A 21,610-nucleotide genomic window follows, 5' to 3' on the forward strand; every position below is an offset into this window, starting at 1 on the left:
TGCTATTCCAAATGAAGTCAGAATTTCCCTGTTGGATTCAAACCTTTGGTAATTGCCCTTTGTATTTTTCAGCAGGTACATGTGCATTAAAAATGCAAGTGCAACATATTATTTGTTTACTTTATTTATTGTAGTAATAAACTATAATTTATTTGAGCTGATAAATAGAGAAAAATAAATATTATTATTATTATCATCATTATTTACACAGTTAAAACAAGTACAAATGATACATTCCTGTCATATTTTTTTCTATATGTAATTATGACACTCATTGTGTCACAGAATGTGTCAAATAAATTACACATTGCACAGCGTATATAAAATTTATTTTGATGACTCAGTACTGGTTGCAATACTATGAACAATAAAATATGTCATGCTGACTAAAATAATATCTCAGCTACATCAGTCAATTGCGACTCTCATGTATATAAAGTGTAGTGGTGCTTTTCTACCTACTTTTCCTACCAAATTGTGATTTTATTTTTCCTTATAAAGTCAGTGTGTATACTACATTAATGTGTTTTTAAGGTGTTTAGTTTTGTAATATGTGTTTGTGAGTGTATTGAAGTTTTTAATAAACATGCCATATAGTTGATCCAACTGCATGGCATGTTTTTAACAATCCAGACAATTTCTGCTACATTTGTGGTGAGGTAAATTAAAGGAGTCTTAGAGGAGAAATATACCTCCACTGATAGAAAACATCATGTAAACTATAATTTGGATATAGAGCAGATGATCAGTATGAGTCCTGTCCTCTTCATATTTGCTGCAATTCATGTGTAATACTGTTGATTGGTCGGTTGAATGGATCTTGACATATGACATTTTCAATTCCAATGGTTTGGAGAGAAGCGAAGGATCATTTAATGGACTGCTATTTTTGTGTAACAAAAATATCAGGACAATCCTGTAAGTACAATGAAAATTCCCTTTAGTATAAGACCACTGCCTCACAGTCCACAGTTTCCAATTTAGTACCACCAAACACATGAGAATTAGATGAGAATGAAGCTTTATGTTGAAATTTATGCAGATTTATTGGATGATGAATAAAGGAGAAATTCAGACTTTTACACATAGAAGATACAAATACTGAACCATACTTAATTAATCAATCAGAATTAAATGATCTTGTTCATTGCAGAAATTCTCACATCACAACTGGAAGGATGGAATCTTTTACAACACAGTATTAAAACAAGAGGTTTTCGTGGCAGGAAGTGTGAATTAAAATTTTTCTTTTTACAGCGCTAGGACTTAGTTTATTTTAATGATGTGGTATTTTTACTAGAAGCTTTGGGTCATATTCACAAACCTTAGGAATGGTGTCTTTTTATAGAAACTTCAAAGTATAGTTTGAAAGCAGTCCTTCTTCAAGTTGGAAATAATATTCCATTAAATCTCTTTAGCTCATATAGCTCACATGAAGGAGTCATATGAAAACATGAAATTGTGTTTGATATTATTCAGTATGAGAAATATTTGTGAAGATCTGAAAGTGATAATACAGTTACTTGAGGTGAACTTGGGTGAACTAAATTTGTTGCTTTTTGTGTGAGTGGAATAGCAGAGATAGGAAGAATCGTTATGTTAAAAAAAAATATGCCAAAAAGAGAAACATTGACTATAAGAGAGAAAGACATTGAAAAGAGTCTGGCACTAGTAAAAACTGAAAAGGTTTACCTTTTGCCTCTACACATTAAGCTAGGTTTAATTAAATTTTTTGTTAAAGCATTGGATCACGATGGAACTGGATTTCACTTTCTAAAAAACAAGTTGCTTATATAAGAAATGCTACGCTAAAGGAAGTTACTAATGGACCGCAAAATAAGAAAAATAATGAATACTATTGAATTTGAAGACAGTTGAATAACTGTAAGGTTGGTGGGTGAAATTTAAAAAAAAATTTTGTAAATAAGTTCCTTGGAAATCAGAAGGCAGATAACTAAAAATCAAACTTATAATTGAGCTTCTTAAAAATTAGAAAGAACTTGGATGTAATATTTCAATAAAGATGTACTTCTTAGATTCTCATGTGGATTTTTTCCATACCAATCTAGGAGTTCTGGTGACAAACATGGAGAATACTTTCACAAGGAAATATCCACCATGGAAACACACTAACAGTAAAAATGAAAGCCAAGAATGCTGGCTGTCTACACTTTGAATCTCAAGACTGATGTATCTACAGCAGATTACACCAGAAAATCCAAAAGAAGCAGATTTTAGACATGTAGAAATTCTATGTATAACATTGTTATACTACCATCAAATGCTTGTTTCTTTTAAGAAAAAAATGATAATTACAGAAAACTATGACTGATAGAAAGAAGCCACTTAGATATTTGAAATCAGCGTCAAAAATAGTATGTTATTATAAAATGTTATTACATACAAATATAGCTAAGATATTTAATGTAGTTTTAATTAAAAGTATTAATGAATCTGCTACAAAATCAATGTAAAAATTTAACCTGTTTTATGACATCTTAATCAGAAATATATGTTTTCATCAAATTAAAAAAAAAATAATTTTTTAATACGATAATTTATAATATTCATAGAGAATGGTCATGATTGTAATAGTAAATAAATGATTGATTAGTTATTTCTGATGGATTAAATTATTAATTTATATAATGTAAATTTGCTAGTTAATGTTGGTTAGTACTTACTCAATTAAGTAAGTAAAATATTTACTTTTGGATTTTACTGAATGCTTTCTATCTTTTGAGATAACCATTAAATCAGTAATCGTTTTACTTAAAATGTGGTAACTATGTTTTTTGGATTTATATGTTTTAAGTTTATTAAAAAAATATATAAATTACAAATTAATGTATAAATATATATTTTATACATAATTATACATTAAAAAAAAAATTTTTATACTTTTTTTTGGCAACATATTTTGTACAGGTTAATGTGTAAATGCACATTCTCATTTAGTGAATGTACTTTTGAATTTAAAATGTATTCTTGTGTATATGAAATTTTAATATGCATTTATTTTCCACATATTACATATTATGATTAATTTAAATACATAATTACGAGGATAAACTGAATAAGTTTATTTGACTTATTTGAAAACAACTAAGTCCACATAAAAAAACTATTGAGGTCCACTTTCATGTATACTAAATACTGGGTTCGAATCTCAGTCACACATGACATTTTTTATGTTACAAAATTCCATTTTCATATCCCATTCACAAGCTTCAAGCTTATATGATGATATCATCATCAAACAAAAAAAAAAAAATACAGGAACTATAAAGAGTAACCTATATGATGGGATGTATATTTAAATATAGTTATAGTTATATTCTATTTAGTTTATACAGTAAATATGTTGTACCTACATAAAATTGGATTGTAGAAAATAAAAATTGTATTAAAAATGGAAAACTTGAATAGTAACTTGGGAGTTTATTTGAATATATGTTTATATGGAAAATGCATATCCAGAAATTGTAAAAACAAATGTTAAGTAGTGTACAAAAAATCTGTCAAATGAAAATGTTACACTTAATGTACATGTATTTAATTTATTTATCTGTCACTCTAAGGGACATATTCAACATTTATATGGTAGTAATCCAAATCGGGTAGAGCTATAGAATTACTTAACCTTTTTCTTCATTTTCTAGTAGTAAATAAAGATATTTAATATTTAAGAGAGTCAAAATAACAAAGTGATATTAAATTATATATCATGAAGTATTACTTTGTCAGTTATATTTAAATAATTAATAATTAAAAAAAACCACTTACCAACAATTCTTTTATCTATACGTTCAAGCATAGTATATAACAGATAACGGTGGAGACATTCATAATGACAGGATGTTAGGTCGACATAATTTTAAACATTTGACAACCTCTATTGTATTATATTACATTACATAAACAAATTTACATGATGAAGAATTTTTAGTTTTATTAAGATTATAACATACATTTTTTAAGTTCCTAATGATGGAATTTTATTCTGAAAGCGCTTGAATGTATATATAAAGGAATTGTTGGTAAGTGGATTTTTTAATTATTAATTATGTAATCATACCAACAAGCCATGTTTGATAAAATTATTGTGTTGCTTTATTATAATTCTAAATTATAACGAACTGAAATTTAAGTAAAAACTGAATATATTAAATGCTGTAACAAAAAAGGTTGAACGCAACTTGGTATGAGATATAAGCCAATCCTGAAATTGCACAAGTATTCTCAATCATATTGAGATAACACTCCTCACTTGAAGAATAAAGTTGCCGTTTTTCAATGTTAATAAAAATATATGTTAATAAATGTTGCCGTTTTCAATGAGCCAAACATATTAATGTGCACTGGTATAGTAAGGCCATTGAAATACAGATGTTCAGCTATTTATAAGAGAGCAAAGGTCACGTGTAGCTTATGTGAATAAAGACTAATTACAGGATCTGTAGTGAACATCATCATAATCAGAGAAAATAACTCAGGAAAGCGCTTCTCATATCTTAAGTGCTTTACATGTGTTTCAGACATAAAAAACATTGAAATAGAAAAAATAAATTTACTTCTTTCATCCAAAAACAGGTAGGAGTAATTACTCCTACCTCTTGTATTCCCTACACAGTAGGAGATATAGTTAGCAGTAAGTGGAATCCAAATGGACTTATCATTTGTACCACAAATGGGTATATGCACTACTTTGAACACATCAATAAAATAACATTTTCACTAAAATAACCTAGTTTCACAATTATTAAATAGTTTATATATTAGACTTGTAGAAATGTTGTCTGTCATTTATATTAATTGATATTGTTAATTACATTTTTTATCAATGAAATAAAACATATCATAAATTATAAACTGTGTTGTAATCATTCCTAAATTTAAATACATTAACTGATCATAAATTTACACATCACACGATGTGTTAATTGATTATTTATTGTTTTTTAATTTTTTTTTAACAAGCTATTTTAAAAATAACTTTTTATATATTGCACTTATATAAATTAAGATTTTAAAATTTCAATGTAATTTTTTCATTTTTCTTTTTTTTTTTACTCCTGAACCCAAAACCTGGATTTACATGTCCTTTTTTATGTCTGTAGATATATTGTTGTATGCATAACTTGAATTAATATATAATTTTTAAAATTAATTGAATACTAAATAGCTTGTTTTCAAAATGTTGAATTTTTTTCTTTCAGATGACTTTTCAGAGCTAGTTGGCAACACTTTCTTCAATGGAGTTACCAATCATTCTGTTTTTAACAGAAAAAATTAAAAAGGTTAGAGACTTATTAAACAGGAAACTGAATGTTAAAAATTTGATGCATTGTGTTTTTTCAGTCTAATATGTTATTATTATTATATTTTTTAATTTATGTGTGTTTAAAAATTGGATTAATAAATAATAAAAGTAAGAAGCCAAGGCTGGATGTTTTTGAGGCATTAATGCTTCAACTACAAACTTAACACTTTGATAAAATTGTAATAAAACATATTAAGCTTATTTGAAAACTTACTAGCCAAATTGAGCTCTGTATCCTAAGGTTTAGAATGAGGAATATTAATTGATGGATAATTAATTTAGAAACTATTATTCACAAAATGCAGTTTCATTTCGCAGTTAAAATATTCATCTATTGCCTATTTCAAAATACTATGGTCTTTTTTTCAAGGCTTAGTTCATTTTATCAACTCTTCAAATAACTTTAAACTCTTTTTTCTGTTGACTTCATAAATTTATAATATATTCAGCTACTTCACATTTTTTTTTTTTTTTTTACCTTTTAACATAATCTATAAAGTGGGAATCTTTGTTAGATTTAGATGTAAAATGAAGAATTCTTTTATTTTTTTCAAAATCCTAATACCTCTGGTTGCCCAGGTCTTATTATTTTTAACATATTTCTTTTTAATATTTTGTGGAACAATATGTTGAATGAAATATATGTACATATAAAAAAAGTTACCTAAAGGTTTATTAAACATCACTTCTACACAGAGCACAAGATTCACTGCTAGATTTTATAAGCAATCTGAAAATTTTCACATTGATCCTTAGTATAAATTTTTTATGAACAAAAGTTTTGGATGCTGCCATATTAGATTTTGGCAGAGTAATAATTAAAAGATTGTGTTCTTATAGTTCTCAATCGATAAGTATAAACTTAATCTGTTAACAAATTTGTCTGGATATTATTTATACATTTCTTGCTACTGATTCCAGTCCAACTAGAGCTTATAAAGTCAATTTCAAAACTATGACGCTAATAAGGACATTTAGGAAATGTAACATTTAAATCCTAATGTGATATCAGAAGCTATGTAAATGAATTTAATAAGGTATTATAACTTTTTTAAGTCCACATAAAGTGGATTGCTTTGAAATAAGAGAATTCTATGCATTTAGTTACATCCTCTTATTTTTTGCATTATATTTTTCAAGTAGAATGTTTCATTTCTTTAATAAAAATGGTCAGTTTGTAAATTTGAGTACTTGGCAGGGTAAACAATAAAATAAACTCTAGAAAAAAACTTCTTGAATCTACTGTAACAAGAATTTTAACTTTTGAAGTTTTAAGAATTTTGCTAAATAAAGATTGACCCCAAAAAATAATCCTCTCCATTGAAAGAAAATATCTGAAACAACCATAGATATCTTGAAATCAACTGTATACATAAGACATATAGTCTGATGAATAAATTTTATCTGATTTCTTCAATTACTGACAGTTTGAATTTCAATATCAAAAATTTATATGTTAAAAGAAAAATGAAGAATCCTCTTCTGACCCAACATTATGTTAAAAATTGATACTTGCCCTTCTTTAAATTTGGTCGGTTTGAATTTGAAGCTAGTTAGTTTTTGAGAAATATTTAAGATGTAGTTCACTATCGCAAACTACTTGGACAGTTACTCAAGGCAGGAGATTGGTTCTTAGTGGTTATCTAAATTTGAAGCCTGCACAACTGCATGCAGTTGTCACTTGTAATGGTAATAATCAACAAAGAATTATACAGAGCATTTGGAAAGTCGCTGTGCAGTATGCTTTAGAATTAAGTGGTGAATTTTGTTCTTTTGGCGTTAGGTTGGTTGCGCCGGTGGTTCGTCCTGGTTTTTTAGTGCTGTCTGGGATTGCAAAATTCTGTGGGGTTTGAGAAATTTTATGACTGGTGAGGATATTTTTTTTAATTTTAGACCTATATGTTTGACAATGTGTTTTTAAACATTCCCTTACAGCTGTGCATCTCTCAGATAACCTTGGAGCAAGCACTGATGTCAGTTTTGACGGAGGAATTGCTACTGGTCTCCCCACAACTTTTTACTTACTCATTTGGCAACACAACAGGGGCAGTGTGTTTATGTTGTTTTCATCTGTGAAATAAGTAACTTGTCTACATGTTTTTGATCATTTTATTTCTATTCGTTTTTTGTCTCATCGTTTAGCAATGGGCTAAAGAAAATGTGTGTTTAATATTAACCTGCAACAGGAATATAAATTTTTGAAATTGTGTAATGACAATCACAATGAACGTCATTTATTGCACACTACGTATTGGAGAATTTTCTGTTGCACATAAAGGAAAGGGTGATATTGAAGACGATGTGAGAACAGCTAAACACAGGAATGTTACTAATGCTATTGCTTCAGCAAACATAAGAGATTTTTAAAGCCAAAGGGTGGAATAACAATAACAGTGATCTGGTATGCTGCTAAAAAACGACTACCTTTCCATATCAAATTGTTAGACACGAACTCAGTTTCAAAACATAAGACTGCACATATAAACTGGTTGAAAAGTTGTATGACCCAAAATTTTCATCTGCTAGAACCAAAACCGAGGCAATTATTGTTAACATTATTTCGCCATTTGTATTTGATAATGTGTTGCGTTCTTTGGAAAACATTAATTATGTAACAGTTACGATGGATAGTTCAAGCAGAAGTGAAGTAAAACTTGTTCCGAATGTTGTAAGATATGTCAGTCCGGAGAAGGGAATTCAAGTTAAACTTTTATATTTCGATGAAGTGTCAGGTGAAATTGCTCAAATTTTGACTCAGCATCTTTTGCAGTGTGTAAAAAAATATAAATTTGAAGAAAAGTTGGTTTGTTATACTGCTGATAATACTAACAGTAATTTTGGTGGTATGAAGGGAAAATGTGTTCATAAAAGTTCAAAGTGATTTGGACAGACCTATTTTAGGAATTGGTTGTTCAGCCCACATCGTACACAATTCAGTTCAAATAGCATGTGATTCTCTACTCCTCAACATAGAAGTTATTGTTTAAAAATTTATAAATATTTTCATATATATACAGTAAGAGTAACAAAACTTAAAAGAGTTCTGTGAATTTATGGAAACAGATTACAAAAAGTATTATCTCATAGCAGCACAAGTTTTCTTAGTTTGTTATCTGCAATAGAAAGAATTCTTTCCATTTTTGATGGCCTAAAATCATACTTCTTATCATGTGACTAATACCAAAATTATTATTTGATTTTTTGAAAATCTAGAAAGTGAACTGTTTCTGAAATTACAGTATTCTACATTATTTAAAAATGTAGTTCTGAAATTGGAAGCTAATTCTATCACAGCAATAGAAGCATTTCAGGTATATTCTGAATTAATTTCTCAACTTCAGGAAAGAAAAACCCACAAATTTATACAATCTTCTGCCAAAGAATTGCTACGCATTCTAAAAGAAAATAATGATGTTCAGGAACAAAAATTCTTCTCAAGTGTAGATAATTTTTATAATTCCAGTATCCAATACTTAAGAGCTGTGGAGAATCAGTTTTGATAAAGTTTGTAAGTTTCTGTGGATAAATTACAAACTGAAATTTCCTGGTCTGATTTAGAAGAGAGTGCACAAGTTGTTAATGAAATTATAAAAGATTCCATAAATATTGATGACCAAAGGGTAGGTTGTGGTTCAAGTCTGAGAAAGTACCAGATACTATTGAAGAGAAGTGGAAAGCAATTCTTAAGGTGTTCAGAAAGACTTATATTTCATGTTGCAATATTTCCAAAATGGTTGAGTTTGTGATGTTTTTGCCTGAGACTACTGCCCCAGTTGAGAGAGTTTTTTTCAATTACAGGGCACATTTGGTCTGCAGAAAGGGGTAGACTTTCAGTATCTACTGTTAAACATCTGCTAAATGTTAAAATTAATTCAGGACTTTCTTGTTGTTAATTTTATGATGTAATTAAAACAAAATAACCATTTCTGAAAAAAGTCATGTCTAGTGAAAAATACAACGGAATAAATAAAGTTTAATGTTTCAGTAAACTGTTAAGACTTTTAAGCAATTTCAGAAATGTATCCTGGTTGGACCCAAAAAAATATGGTAAGCCTAGGAAAGGATACAGGAAAGAACCATTCAGAACCATTGAAAGAACCATTGTATCGAATGGTTCTTTCGATACAGGAACTCATTTTTCTCTCTCTTATTGAAAAATTTCAGGTAACAGGCCCAAAATTTTGGGCCGAAAACGCTGATTGAAATGAAACACCGACTAAACGAACAGAAACTGTTTGATATTTCGGATGCTATGGCCGAAAGTCCATTACAGCCAATGCGTAAATTAGTACACTAGCAAGATATCGGACTTGTTACCACATGTAAAGCTGTAGGAAAAAAATTGAAACTTCTCCTCTACAAAGTATTGTGTGTTCAAGAACATACCAAAAGACAAAAGATTGTCATTGGTTTGAACGTTTTATTGGCCCAAAATTCCATAGGTATCCTCAACATTACGTTTTTTTAGAGATGAAGCGTATATTATTCGTAAAATACACGACTGTGGTCAACTAACACCTATGAATTACACGAACAATCTTTACATGAAGAGAAAATTGGAGTCTTGGTCGGTACGAGTAGAACGCGCGTTGTGGGCCCAATTTTTTTTTTAAATACAGTTAATGTCATTGTTATTGCGCTGTTTTAACAAACTTCATTATTCAATTAACAGAAGTGGAAATCAATCTCCGTTGATTCCAACAAGATGACGTCACAGCGAACACATCTAACAGGTCAATGACTTTTACGAGATGTTTGGGTGAACGATTCATATCGAGGGATTTGTGACATGCACGATCGCCCGATCTGACTCCCCCAGATTACTTTTAGCGGGGGGGCAACGAAACAAGCAGTGTATCTCAACAGACACGCTCGATTGATGAACTAAATCCGCAATAACGGTTTACGTGCGAAACATTCCAGTACATCACCTGGTCAGTGTTTGAAACAACTGACCAGGTGATGTACAACTGAGTTAATTTTCATCACCTTTTATCAACTATTCTAGTTATTTTAACAGCCGTTTCTATAAAATAAAAATACAAAGTAGTAATTAAGAAAGTTTCATCATTACATTAACATATTTCCAGTTCCCAGCAACTTTCCGAACGTCTGTATAATTTAAAAGACATATTAGGAAACAAATCAAGAAAAGAATTAACATTTACTCTCATCTGACACATAAATCTTGGGACTAATTTAAAAAATCAGAACAGTAAATTTCAAATTAAATGTAAAATACAAAAATGAGCTGTTAAATTTTATTTGGTACTTTTAAATATAATTTATGATGAATTATTCTGCATCTCGTTAGGAGGCAAATGTAATGTAATTACATTACGACTTAAATAAAATAGTTATTTATTTATGATCACATTAAAATATATTTTTTTTTAATTATAAAATTTTGTATTAAACTAATTAAAATATTATTTTAAATAATAAAGTTACTCTGTTCATAATACAATAGATTAAAAGTTATTATTATTTAAAATAATATTTTAATTAGTTTAATACAAAATTTACATATATATACACACACAAGTTATAGTATAATACTAAAAAAAAAGAGTACGACTATTCTTACACTGATGACACATTTTCATGAATAGTATCAACTGTCGTTGAAGACTGAGAAGCATCTGGAAAGTTTGCACACTGTGAGTTATCCATTATGATGATTTTAGTCTAACTAAAAATTAAAAAAACTAGATTTCATTGAATGAAGTAAACCTAATTTTATCTTATCTATTCAGTTAATCAGATACTAAAATAATTAATTACTACAAAACCCAAATTCAAATTTTTATATCAAACCTTATATAAACATACAACTAAAACTGTTGTATTTTTTGTTTAAATTGAGTAGGCAAATACTATCACCATTACTAGATATTTTATTAGTCATTGTATAATTATATTAGTATAGAAACTCAGTAACACATTTATTACTGCTAACTGTTAAACTCATTAAACCAACCTTCTCATTTCTTATCTTAATGTTCTATTTGTGCAAAATATAAATGGCAAATTATAATAATCTGTGTTGTCTAATATGATTTTATGTTTTTACTGTAAATTTATGTGTTCACCCCCCCCCCCTCCCACTCTCTCATCTTCAATTGATAAATGTGATTATAACTTAAAAATCTCAATGGAATTATAAAAATAACTTATATCATTTTCTTTCTTCTCTCACTCTCTCTTTCCTACTTTTTAACACTGCGTGTTTCATATTAATAGGGTGTCCCATATAAAACGCAACCCAACCTTATATCGGTAGGTATTGAAATAATAAAAAGGCATGCGTAAATGTAAATGTATTTTTTATTATTATCATCCATTACCTTACATTTAGAGTAAATGTTGGAAGTGGCCGCCATCTTCTTGAATATAAGCTTCAATTCTTTTTACAGCGTTTTTTCTTGTAACTTTTTTCAAAGTATGTGGCCGGATATTTAATACAGCTTGTTCAGTATTGACTTCCAATCGTTCAAGTGTTCGTGGTTTGTTGCTGTAGGCTTATTCTTTGAGGTAACCCCGTAGAAAAAAATCCGCCGCAGTCAAATCTGGAGATCTTGGTGGCCACAAGCCTCGACCGATAACACGATTACCGAAGAATTCCTCGACGAAATCAGAAGTTGAACCTGCGTAGTGCGATGTCGCACCGTCGTGTTGTAGCCGGCAGTGTCTGTCTTCCTCTTCCAAGAGTGCGATGAACCGAAATAAAATATCCTGATATCGTTCTGCATTAATGGTGTACACGAAAAAAATAGGACCGATTATTTTCTTCCGCGATATCGCGTACCACACGCCCGACTTCTGCGGGTGTAATTGTTTTTCGCGATAAACATGGGGATTTTCAGCGCTCCAAATTCTACTGTTTTGGTTGTTTACGTAGCTTTCCAAATGAAACCGTGCTTCATCTGTGAAAAATAACGAATCCATAACATTAATTCCCTCACGCAGAAATCGACGGAACCGTTGACAACATTGTAGCCGTTTATCTTTGTCGGGCTCAAGAAGTCGATGAACCGTTTGAATGCGATAAGGTCGTAATTGTAATCGTTTGGTCGCCCGATGAACAGTCGATTTAGACAAATTAATTTCAGCAGACAAACGTCTGATCGATTGCAGGGACGTCTGATCGATTTATTTGGCGAGGCGAGTAATCGGTCTTTGATTTCAGTAACTATCTGTATTCAACACTGACGCAGATCTTTTGTGTTCCTTGTTATTAACAGAACCGGTCTCTCTAAATTTTGCGACTAACCTTAATACTGATGTTTTTTTAGGAGCCGGTTTATCCGGGTAATGGCGAAACAAATTGCTTGCACTGCAACCACCGATTTCGTACTGAAGTACGACTCAACAATGAAAACACGTTCATCTAGCGAAAACACCATCTTGTCTCTAGCAATACACTGAACGTTATGATTGCAATGTTGTTCCTATCGGTAGTGTTCTACTGCGTCGCCGCGATGTTCGGATGTTGGACGTGTTCATTTCAGTAACGAGTAAGGGAGTAAGCTTGACTTTTGAAATTTCATGGATGAGTGATTGATGGGTTGCATTTTATATGGGACACCCTGTAGATTCTGAACATAAGATTTATTTTAATAAATATTCAATGAAAGAAAATAAGAGAAAAAAGTGATAGGAACTAATACTCGATAATTTCCCTGCAAAGTCACTCTTTTGGATTGCTGTAGCTAAATTGTTTTATTTTTTTTATAAGCGATTCACAGCAAATCCAGAAAAAAATGGTAGTTATAGTGAAGACTTATTACTTACATTAAAACCTGTCTTTGTAATTTTTTTAATGATTTTTTTTTAATAATAGTAAATTTCCTCTACTTTTGTCCAGGTTCTATGTAAAAAAAAAGAATGAAATAAATGATAAGTAATTATTAAATAAATAAAAATAAAATTATGCCCACCTACTCTATTTTAAGCAAGTAAGTTCAGATAAATAATTTTTCACTTTCATTTAATAAAAGTAATCCCTACAACTTTATGAAAATTGTTTCTTATAGAGAAGCAGTTTAATATAATTATTATATATACATTTATAATAAAATGATAATGTTAAAATTAGTTTATTAGAAATGTTAACCTTTATAATAACAACAGTAATGATACGAATAATAGTTATGAAGATAATAATAGTGTTAATTTAAATTTGAATAATACTCGTAAAAGTGAAAATAAAATATTTTTTTAGATATTTTTTTAACATCTACTGAAGTTAACTTTTACACTTTCTGCATACCTTTATAAAATACTCTGTCCCTGTTTCTTGCTGTTATTTTCATGTAAAATTGGTGGCACAAAAAGTTAGTATTGTAGGCTATGATCTCATCATCTGACGAGCACCCCGCTTCTCAATCGGTCTACTTTGCTCAATATATGTTTTTTTATTTTTAGTTCAGCAGCTTGTAGAAAATTATTCATTGTAATTTGCTGTCGCTTTCCCTATTCTCCTATTTTTGCTGCTGACCTTTATTGCCTTTTGTATTATCTCGTGTCTAGTAGTGTACTAAGGCATCAGGCATCAATTTTGTTTGTTAGTAGACATAGTAAAGTTATTTGGAGAGAGAGAGCATGTTTGGCCATTTACTGTATTGATTTTATAATAGTTCTTTAGCATTTTCTTTGTACTTTTCTTCTCACACAGCTTGCAATTTTAATTCAGCACAGTTAACTTTATTTTTATTTTAGCTTATTCAAGTTTTCTTCAAAATTTTGTACTTTCAGAAGATTTTCTTTTCATTGTCTTATGGCTTTCAAAAGTTTCTCCAGTTTAGTTTTTAACCATTTTCTCCTTGACTGTAATGCTATGATACTTGTTAATTATTCTATATGTTTGTGATGGAACATATCTTCCTTTGTTTTTCAGGAATAACATTTGTTTGATAGAATGCCACTAGAAGAAAATTGTGTTTACTAGAATAACTTATTATTGCTCTAATCAGCTGCGCTTTTATTTTTTCTACTAGTTCTTTTTTCTTGAATTTTTTCATTCATAACTTCCTTCTGGATTATTTTTTCTTTTAACCTTCAATTTATGATAATGTTTTTTGTTGACCACCCTCCTTTTGTATGCTATTTCATTTATTACCATTTATATACAGTTCATCTATCGGCAAGATCACTATTTCTATATTTATGATTATTGCTGCATAAGCACTATGATTGAATCGCTAAATAATTTAACAATTTACCATAAAAAACGTAACATAATCCCGAAAAGCATAACCTCAGTAATTATTGTCTTGTTTTTTTTTTACTTGCCCAAGTTCTCTCATTCAGTGAGGTAAATTTTAATTGTTCCTTTATGTAGAAATCTTTTTTCATGCTATGTCGAACACTTGAGCCTTCGGTCATATAATTAAATTCACGTGATAACTGAGCCTAATCCGTAAGTAATAAAACTAGGAAATAAATAGTAAACCCAGTGGCTACCAAAAATATATTTTAAAAATAATATTAAATTATATTTTTGATAATCTTTCCGGTGGAAAACAAAAATACTTTCCTCATAAATAAAACAAGCTTTTGTTAATAATGAAAACAATCCAGTTAACTGCAAAATACAAAATTCATATAAACTGTATTATAAAAATGGCACTTATTAGCAGTGTGTCAATGAATAAGACACTTGGCTGAATGCCAGATGTTAATTTCTTCTACAAAATAATGAAAAATTATAATAGACATAGAATTACGTAAATGAAAAAAATATAGCAAGATCATTTTTTAATTTTATGGCACTGTTTACGTTTATAGTGTGTATGAAAATAGTTTATGATTAATTTTCTGAGTCACTGATTATATATAATTGAGTTTACATTTAATTTTATGTCAGAAATCATAGTATTACATTTCCCATACTCTAATAACAAAAAACTAACCGTTTATAATGCAAAACATCTGATATAAAGAATCAGTTCAAACTAGTACATGCTTTGTTCTCTTTTAATTTGGGTAATAACTTAAATTTTTGGTTATATGCATTACTTTAATTTATTACTTATGCAGTTATAAATAGAATATAATTTTAACCTCTAACAGAGAAAAAAATTAAGATAAAGTTTAATTATCATTTACTTAAATTTGTAATCAGATTTTTTAATCTCTTTAAATAGTTATTTATTTATACTTTAATTACTCGATTACAATTAATTTGAAGATTCAAGAAGATTTTAGATAAACACGGTTTACATAAAAATGTTGCATGCCTAATTTATCAAATTTATATTATATATTTTTTTAAGTAATTTTCATTAACTCATACTGATCCCTTAATAATATTTTTCTGTTTCGCGATTAGTATTTCTATTTTAAATACTTTTAAGTAATCGTGTGCAATTCTGATAGGACTCCTTTTTATAGAAGCTGTAACATTAAATTAAGTAATTAACTAGCTTTAATATATTATCTGAATTGTTTCAATAAATTATGGTAAAAAGTAGTAGCCATTGTATGTTTTAAGCTAAATTTACATAACAAGAAATATATACGAACCTTTTACTACATTCCATTTTTTTTTTAATTAAGTAGGAAATCCAGGTAAACACATTTTTAAAAACTTATAGTACTAGTATTATAGTGTACTTTAAGGGATGTACATACTAACTTATAAGTTATACCCGTGTACTGTTAATAAAAAGTGTAAAAAATTCTATTAATATAAGGCATTTCTGACATAGCAAAAAGAGAAAAGTAATTATTAAAAATATAAAAAAATTACAGTATTTTTTAAATAGGGTAAAAAAAGTAATGACTTATTAATTTTTATGTTATGACATGTATGTGTAATATAACTATAACAGTATAATTCAGCCAAGTTAACTTCCAGCTGCACTTGAATAAATTGTAATATTTAAAGGCAAATATAGATATTAAACCAGAAATTATGGTTCTACCTGAAAGTATAATTACAAACATAATAATAAATAATAATACTGATAAGAGTTTCTAATTACAAAAAATTTACCCGTTAGTGTAATCTTATTAGTCAGTTTTCATTCATACTTGCACCTTAAAGTTATTTTAAAACCATATGGGATATCCTTGTATAGATACCATGAAATTTAGATAACTACTCTACATGTTAAAAACTGTAGAAACTGTGTATACAAGGTAATTTTGATCAACGAGGCAGATTCCATGAAAAATAATAAGTAAATTAAAGGTAGTTTTATATATATAGAGCTTTCTTTTTTTGTCTGTTGTGGAGGTAAGAAAATTACAGCAAACATTCATAAATTAAGAAATTATGTTAAAACTTACAAAAAATGGTTATTCTTAACCGTATCTTTCTTATATTATATATGAATGTAGGACATTACATAAAACATGGATTTTTAACAAAAACTGATAAGTATTTAACGTATCGGTTCTGAGATGAACTAAGACACAGCTTTGTAAAAATAATGTAAAAAAATTTCCTTACTTCACACTTGACAGATTTCTATTTCAAATAAGCACCACGATTTTAAAACATTTTTTATTATTACCTAAAGTTATATTATTAATCAAAAATGGAAAACAATTTTAGAAAATAATTTATTTTTCTAGGTGACAGACAACATCAAACGCAGCAGTGTTTACATCTTGTAATTTCTGTTTCGACCTTGACTTCAAAATATATGAAAAAATAAAGTATTGATATCCCTTCAAAAACAAAATGAAGTTGAATCGAGAAGACTAATAAAGTGTAAACATCCCACTCTTTATCCGATAAAGTCACTTCTCTTTAATCCACTCTTCTTTCGCTAGTTTGCACTTCCTGTTTATAGTATTTCTTAATTGTCGATATTTCCTTTTCCTTATCATCATGTATTTTATTTAAATATTATTTCAAGTTTTTTTACATTTAATAATTAATATAAACTTTAGTCAAATCTTTTTTTGACTTTCTAACTATTTATTTTGCGATGCTGCTCTGAACAAGGTTTTACCTGGATCCAACCAGAGGAATGCTGTAAGAGTTCCTTTTTCACCTGTGAAGTAGCATATCTATCCATTCCTTACACGATCTACTTACTGCATTGTTATTGGGTCTTTAAGCATAATTATGTTAGCCTCTTTGAACAAGAGAATTGTTGTATTATTATTATCAGTTTATTTATAAGTTTATTATAGATTATTCCAATAATTCTGTTGACAATTCATGGAAATCTACAGCACCCCTGTTCTCTGGTTGTGTGAAACTGACACACAATAAAGAAGCGCAAAGTTCACAGAAAGGAATACGAGTAAAAGCAAGTTAAGGTTGGAAAGAAGGAACAAATGAGTAATATAATTCAGAATACTTTTCCCATTATCTATCAGCTTATCTAACTTATTTCATTTATGGGTTTTTTCTTAACAATGAGAGAATTATTTAAAGACTTGTATTTTTACAACTTTTTAAATTTTTCACATAACGAAATTGTAGTTTTTACAATAAACCAGATTATCTTTTTCAATATTAATTACAGCAAACCTCAAAATGGAAGGAAAACATTCACCTGTCATTCAGGTGGCCAATAAGCGGCAATACCTTGCAAAATTTTAATGTATATGTCATACTGCCGCCATGTGATTCACACTCCTGTACATTTCGATCAATTGGCTGTAGATGTGAACTGCAACCATATTCTTCTCCAACAAATATCTTCATGCACATTGAAATGTTTGGGTGTGTGACCACGTTTGAGGATCAACAAAATTCTTTGAGCGATTCACAATTAGATGAACGTAGTTTTCCAGGAGGTTACGAATCCCGGCGAATTTAAGAAGACAACGTAGCAACAGGCGATACGAAAAATTCTGCTGCGACAATGTAACCAGAAACATCCGAGATAAAGTAAACAATCACATACAACGTTAAAATTATAAGTAAAATATAAAATTAAGAAATTTCAGCTATTAACATTTCGTGACAGATAACTTGTCCTTTCACTCACCGACGAAAAACTAAAAATAGGATTTTTTATCCCTTTATAAACGTTTGAATAATACCAGAAAAATATAGTAGCTATCAGGGAGGCGTTAATTAAAATAAAAACATTCTCCTATTGGCACAGAGTGGGCCACGTGATTCGCATCAATTACTCTCTCCTGGTAAATAAAGAATCCTTTTTTTTACTGCTAAATATTATCTTATAATTCTTTCTTTGTTTCATAAAATTAAATTATTAATTTTTATTCTCTTATTGATAAAATTAATAAATAATAATAAGTAAATAAAAATAATCTGTAAATTAATTGACAAAGGACTGCGTCTAGGAGGAGAGAGTTGCCCGGCGGCACACAATCATTGATTTGCTCTACACCAGTAGCAGCTAAAATAAAAATGTGAGCATATACAGCAAACAAACAAACCCATGCACCATACTCTTTTATAGAGAGCAAATAGTCTGACCTTTCACTCCCTCTCTTTTTCTGACTGGTACTTTCAGTACTACCCTGTCCAATTACCATTCCTAAACATTAATTTTCAAGTATTAATATATGATCTAAACCAGTATTAGCTGTAACTAGGAAAAAGGTAGGCCTACCTCTCCCGCCACAAAATTATTACACGGTTTATGTTACTTTACAAATGATTTTGCCAACTGTAACTTTTACAACGAAATGCTTCAAAATCCTGAACATTTTTGGCTGTTTCTTGAGTTGTGATTTTTTAACACAGCACTATCTCCAATTTTTTCCATTTTTATCACCAAAACATAATTTATGTAAATCGTTCGTGTAAGGAAGAATAAACGTTCGAACGAATGAATCGTTCGTGCACTACGCGCAGCTGTCCGGTGCACATGTTTCCGCTCTGCACCAGTAGATACTAAAATAAAAATGTAGACATACAACAAACAAACCCACACACCGTCCTTTTTTATGGGAAATATATCCATTTCCTCAATTTTTGTTGTAGAATGTATCACACATATTTATTGTTTAGAAGTTGTGATCAAAATGAAATAACTGGGTTGTTAAAAAATTTATTTTCTACCGATTCAAGTATTAATCTTGTGTATTTATTTTAAAGCATAATACATACGGCATGCTTCTGGTGGTGTAAACATCATTCACATGCACTATTTTGATTTTTGAAACATTTTTGTTTTAATTAAAATATCTTACAAAATGCAGATATTATTTTCATTTGACTTTAGTTAAAAATTAATTTATTATCCGCAATAAATTTTTTTAAATATTAATCAATAAAACACATTAGGGCCAGTAAAGGTTGAATTAAAGGAATAATATATGAACCTGGTTATATTGTTAATCAATAACAATTGATAAATGATTAGAAAACTGGTAATTATTAGTATCATTTTTAGTAAATGCTATTTTAAGTAATATCCCTGTATGAATCATGAAACCTAGCCGATTGTGAGGGGGCTTGAGTGGTCAGTGATACTGAGTAGCTGGACCGAAGGTGCAGCTACTCTGCACCTAATAAAAGGCAGCATTAGTTGTTATGGGTGTAGGTCAGGAGGACTTAAACAGCCATATCATCATCACTCAATATTCTGAGTACTGCGCAGCTAAAAGGAATGGAAAACTACAGCTGCTTATTTCTAAGAAAATGTAACTCTGCATTTCCACGACAAACATGGAGGTGCCTTTCTTGGTAAAATATTCCAGAGGTCAACTAGTTACCCATTTGGATCTTCAAATGGAGACTACTAAGGAAGAGGTCACCAGAAAATTAAAAAATAACATTCTACAAGTCGGAGCGTGGAATGTTAGAAATCTAAAAAAGGTTGATAAGTTACAAAAATTTAAACAGGGAAATGGATAGGATAAAGGTAGATATAGTAGGAATTAGCAAGGTTCGGTGAGAAGAGGAAAACAAAATTTAGTCAGGTGTTTTAGGAATAATTAACTCAGCTTCAAATAATGGGCAGGCAGGAGTAGGTTTCATAATGAACAAAAATATAGGGAAGAGAGTAGAGTATTTGCAAATGCATAGCGATAGAATCATTGTAATAAGGATAAAATCAAAACCTAAACCGACAACAATTGCTAATGTCTATATGCCTACAAGTGCTCATGATGATGATGAGTAGAGTGAGTATACAAAGAAATTGACGAGCAATTAAACACATAAAAGGGGATGAAAATTTAATAATAGTTGGAGATTGGAATGCAAGCATTGATAAAGGCAATGAAGGAATTACAGTGGGTGAATACGAGCCGGATAAAAGGAATGAAAGAGGGGACCGACTTGTAGAGTTTTGAACAAAGTATAATTACTAATTGCAGACGCCCAGTTTAAAAATCATAATAGAAGAATATACACATGGTAAAATCCAGGTGATACTGCAAGGTATCAGATAGATTGATTATATCATGGTTAAGTAAAGATTTAGAAATCAACTCCTAGACTGCAAAACTTACCCTGGAACAGACATTGATAGAGACCATAATTTAGTGATAATGAAATGTAGACTGGGGTTTGAAAACCTGAAGAAAAGGTGTCAGATGAATCTGTGGAATTTAGAGAAGCTTGATGAAGAGGAGGGGAAGAAGATTTTTGAGGAGGACATCACAAGAGATTTGAGTATAAATGATAAGGTAGAAAATGTAGAAAAAGAATGGGAGAATGTTAAAAAGGATATTCTTAAATTAGCAGAAGTGAACTTAGACGGAATAAAGAGAACTAGTAGAAAACCTTGGATTTCAGAGGATATATTGCAGTTGATGGATAATGTAGAAAATATAAGAATGCTAATGATAAAGAAAATAAAAGGAACTATCGACAATTAAGAAATACTATAAACAGGAAGTGCAAACTAGCTAAAGAAGAGTGGATTAAAGAAACGTGTTCAGAAGTGGAAAGAGAAATGAATATTGATAAAATAGACGGAGCATACAGGAAAGTAAGGAAAATTTTGGGGTACATAAATTAAAATCTAATGTGTAGAACAATAATGGTACATTGATTTATAATACGAAAGAAAAGGTCAATAGGTGGTTGGAATATATTGAAGAGTTATATGGAGGAAATGAATTAGAAAGTGGTATTATATAGGGAGAAGAAGAAGTCGGGAGAAACAATACTGAGATCTGAAGTTAAGAGAGCATTAAAATATTTGATTGGCAGAAAGACTCCTGGAATAAACGGAATACCTGTAGAATTACTGCACAGTGCAGGTAAGAAAGCGATAGTTAGATTATATAAAATGGTGTAGAAATAATGTAGATGGACCACTGAATATAAAAGTAGGAAGAGAAAAAGATTATGGAGGTAGAAGAACTTTAATATTGGGAAAAAAAAAAATAGTT

The 21,610-nt window shown here is 29.6% G+C and overlaps 1 protein-coding gene across 3 annotated transcripts in view; it reads right to left on the reverse strand.

The window, feature by feature from the left end:
* LOC142320117 (proton-coupled amino acid transporter-like protein pathetic) overlaps positions 1-12,482 on the reverse strand; it is a 43,319-nt gene extending 30,837 nt beyond the window's left edge. Inside the window, exon 1 of one of the 3 annotated variants that reach the window (XM_075357798.1) lies at positions 11,676-12,482. In XM_075357798.1, the coding sequence (XP_075213913.1) occupies positions 11,676-11,677 (2 nt within the window). In that variant the 5' untranslated portion in view covers positions 11,678-12,482. Of the gene's footprint in view, positions 1-10,910; positions 11,001-11,670 lie in introns of those variants that run through there. The other 2 variants (XM_075357799.1, XM_075357797.1) reach the window with 2 other exon arrangements.
* Between the last annotated feature and the right edge of the window lie 9,128 nt (positions 12,483-21,610).

The sequence above is a fragment of the Lycorma delicatula genome, chromosome 2 (genome assembly GCF_047948215.1).
Source record: "Lycorma delicatula isolate Av1 chromosome 2, ASM4794821v1, whole genome shotgun sequence".
NCBI classification, from domain to species: Eukaryota; Metazoa; Arthropoda; class Insecta; order Hemiptera; family Fulgoridae; genus Lycorma; species Lycorma delicatula.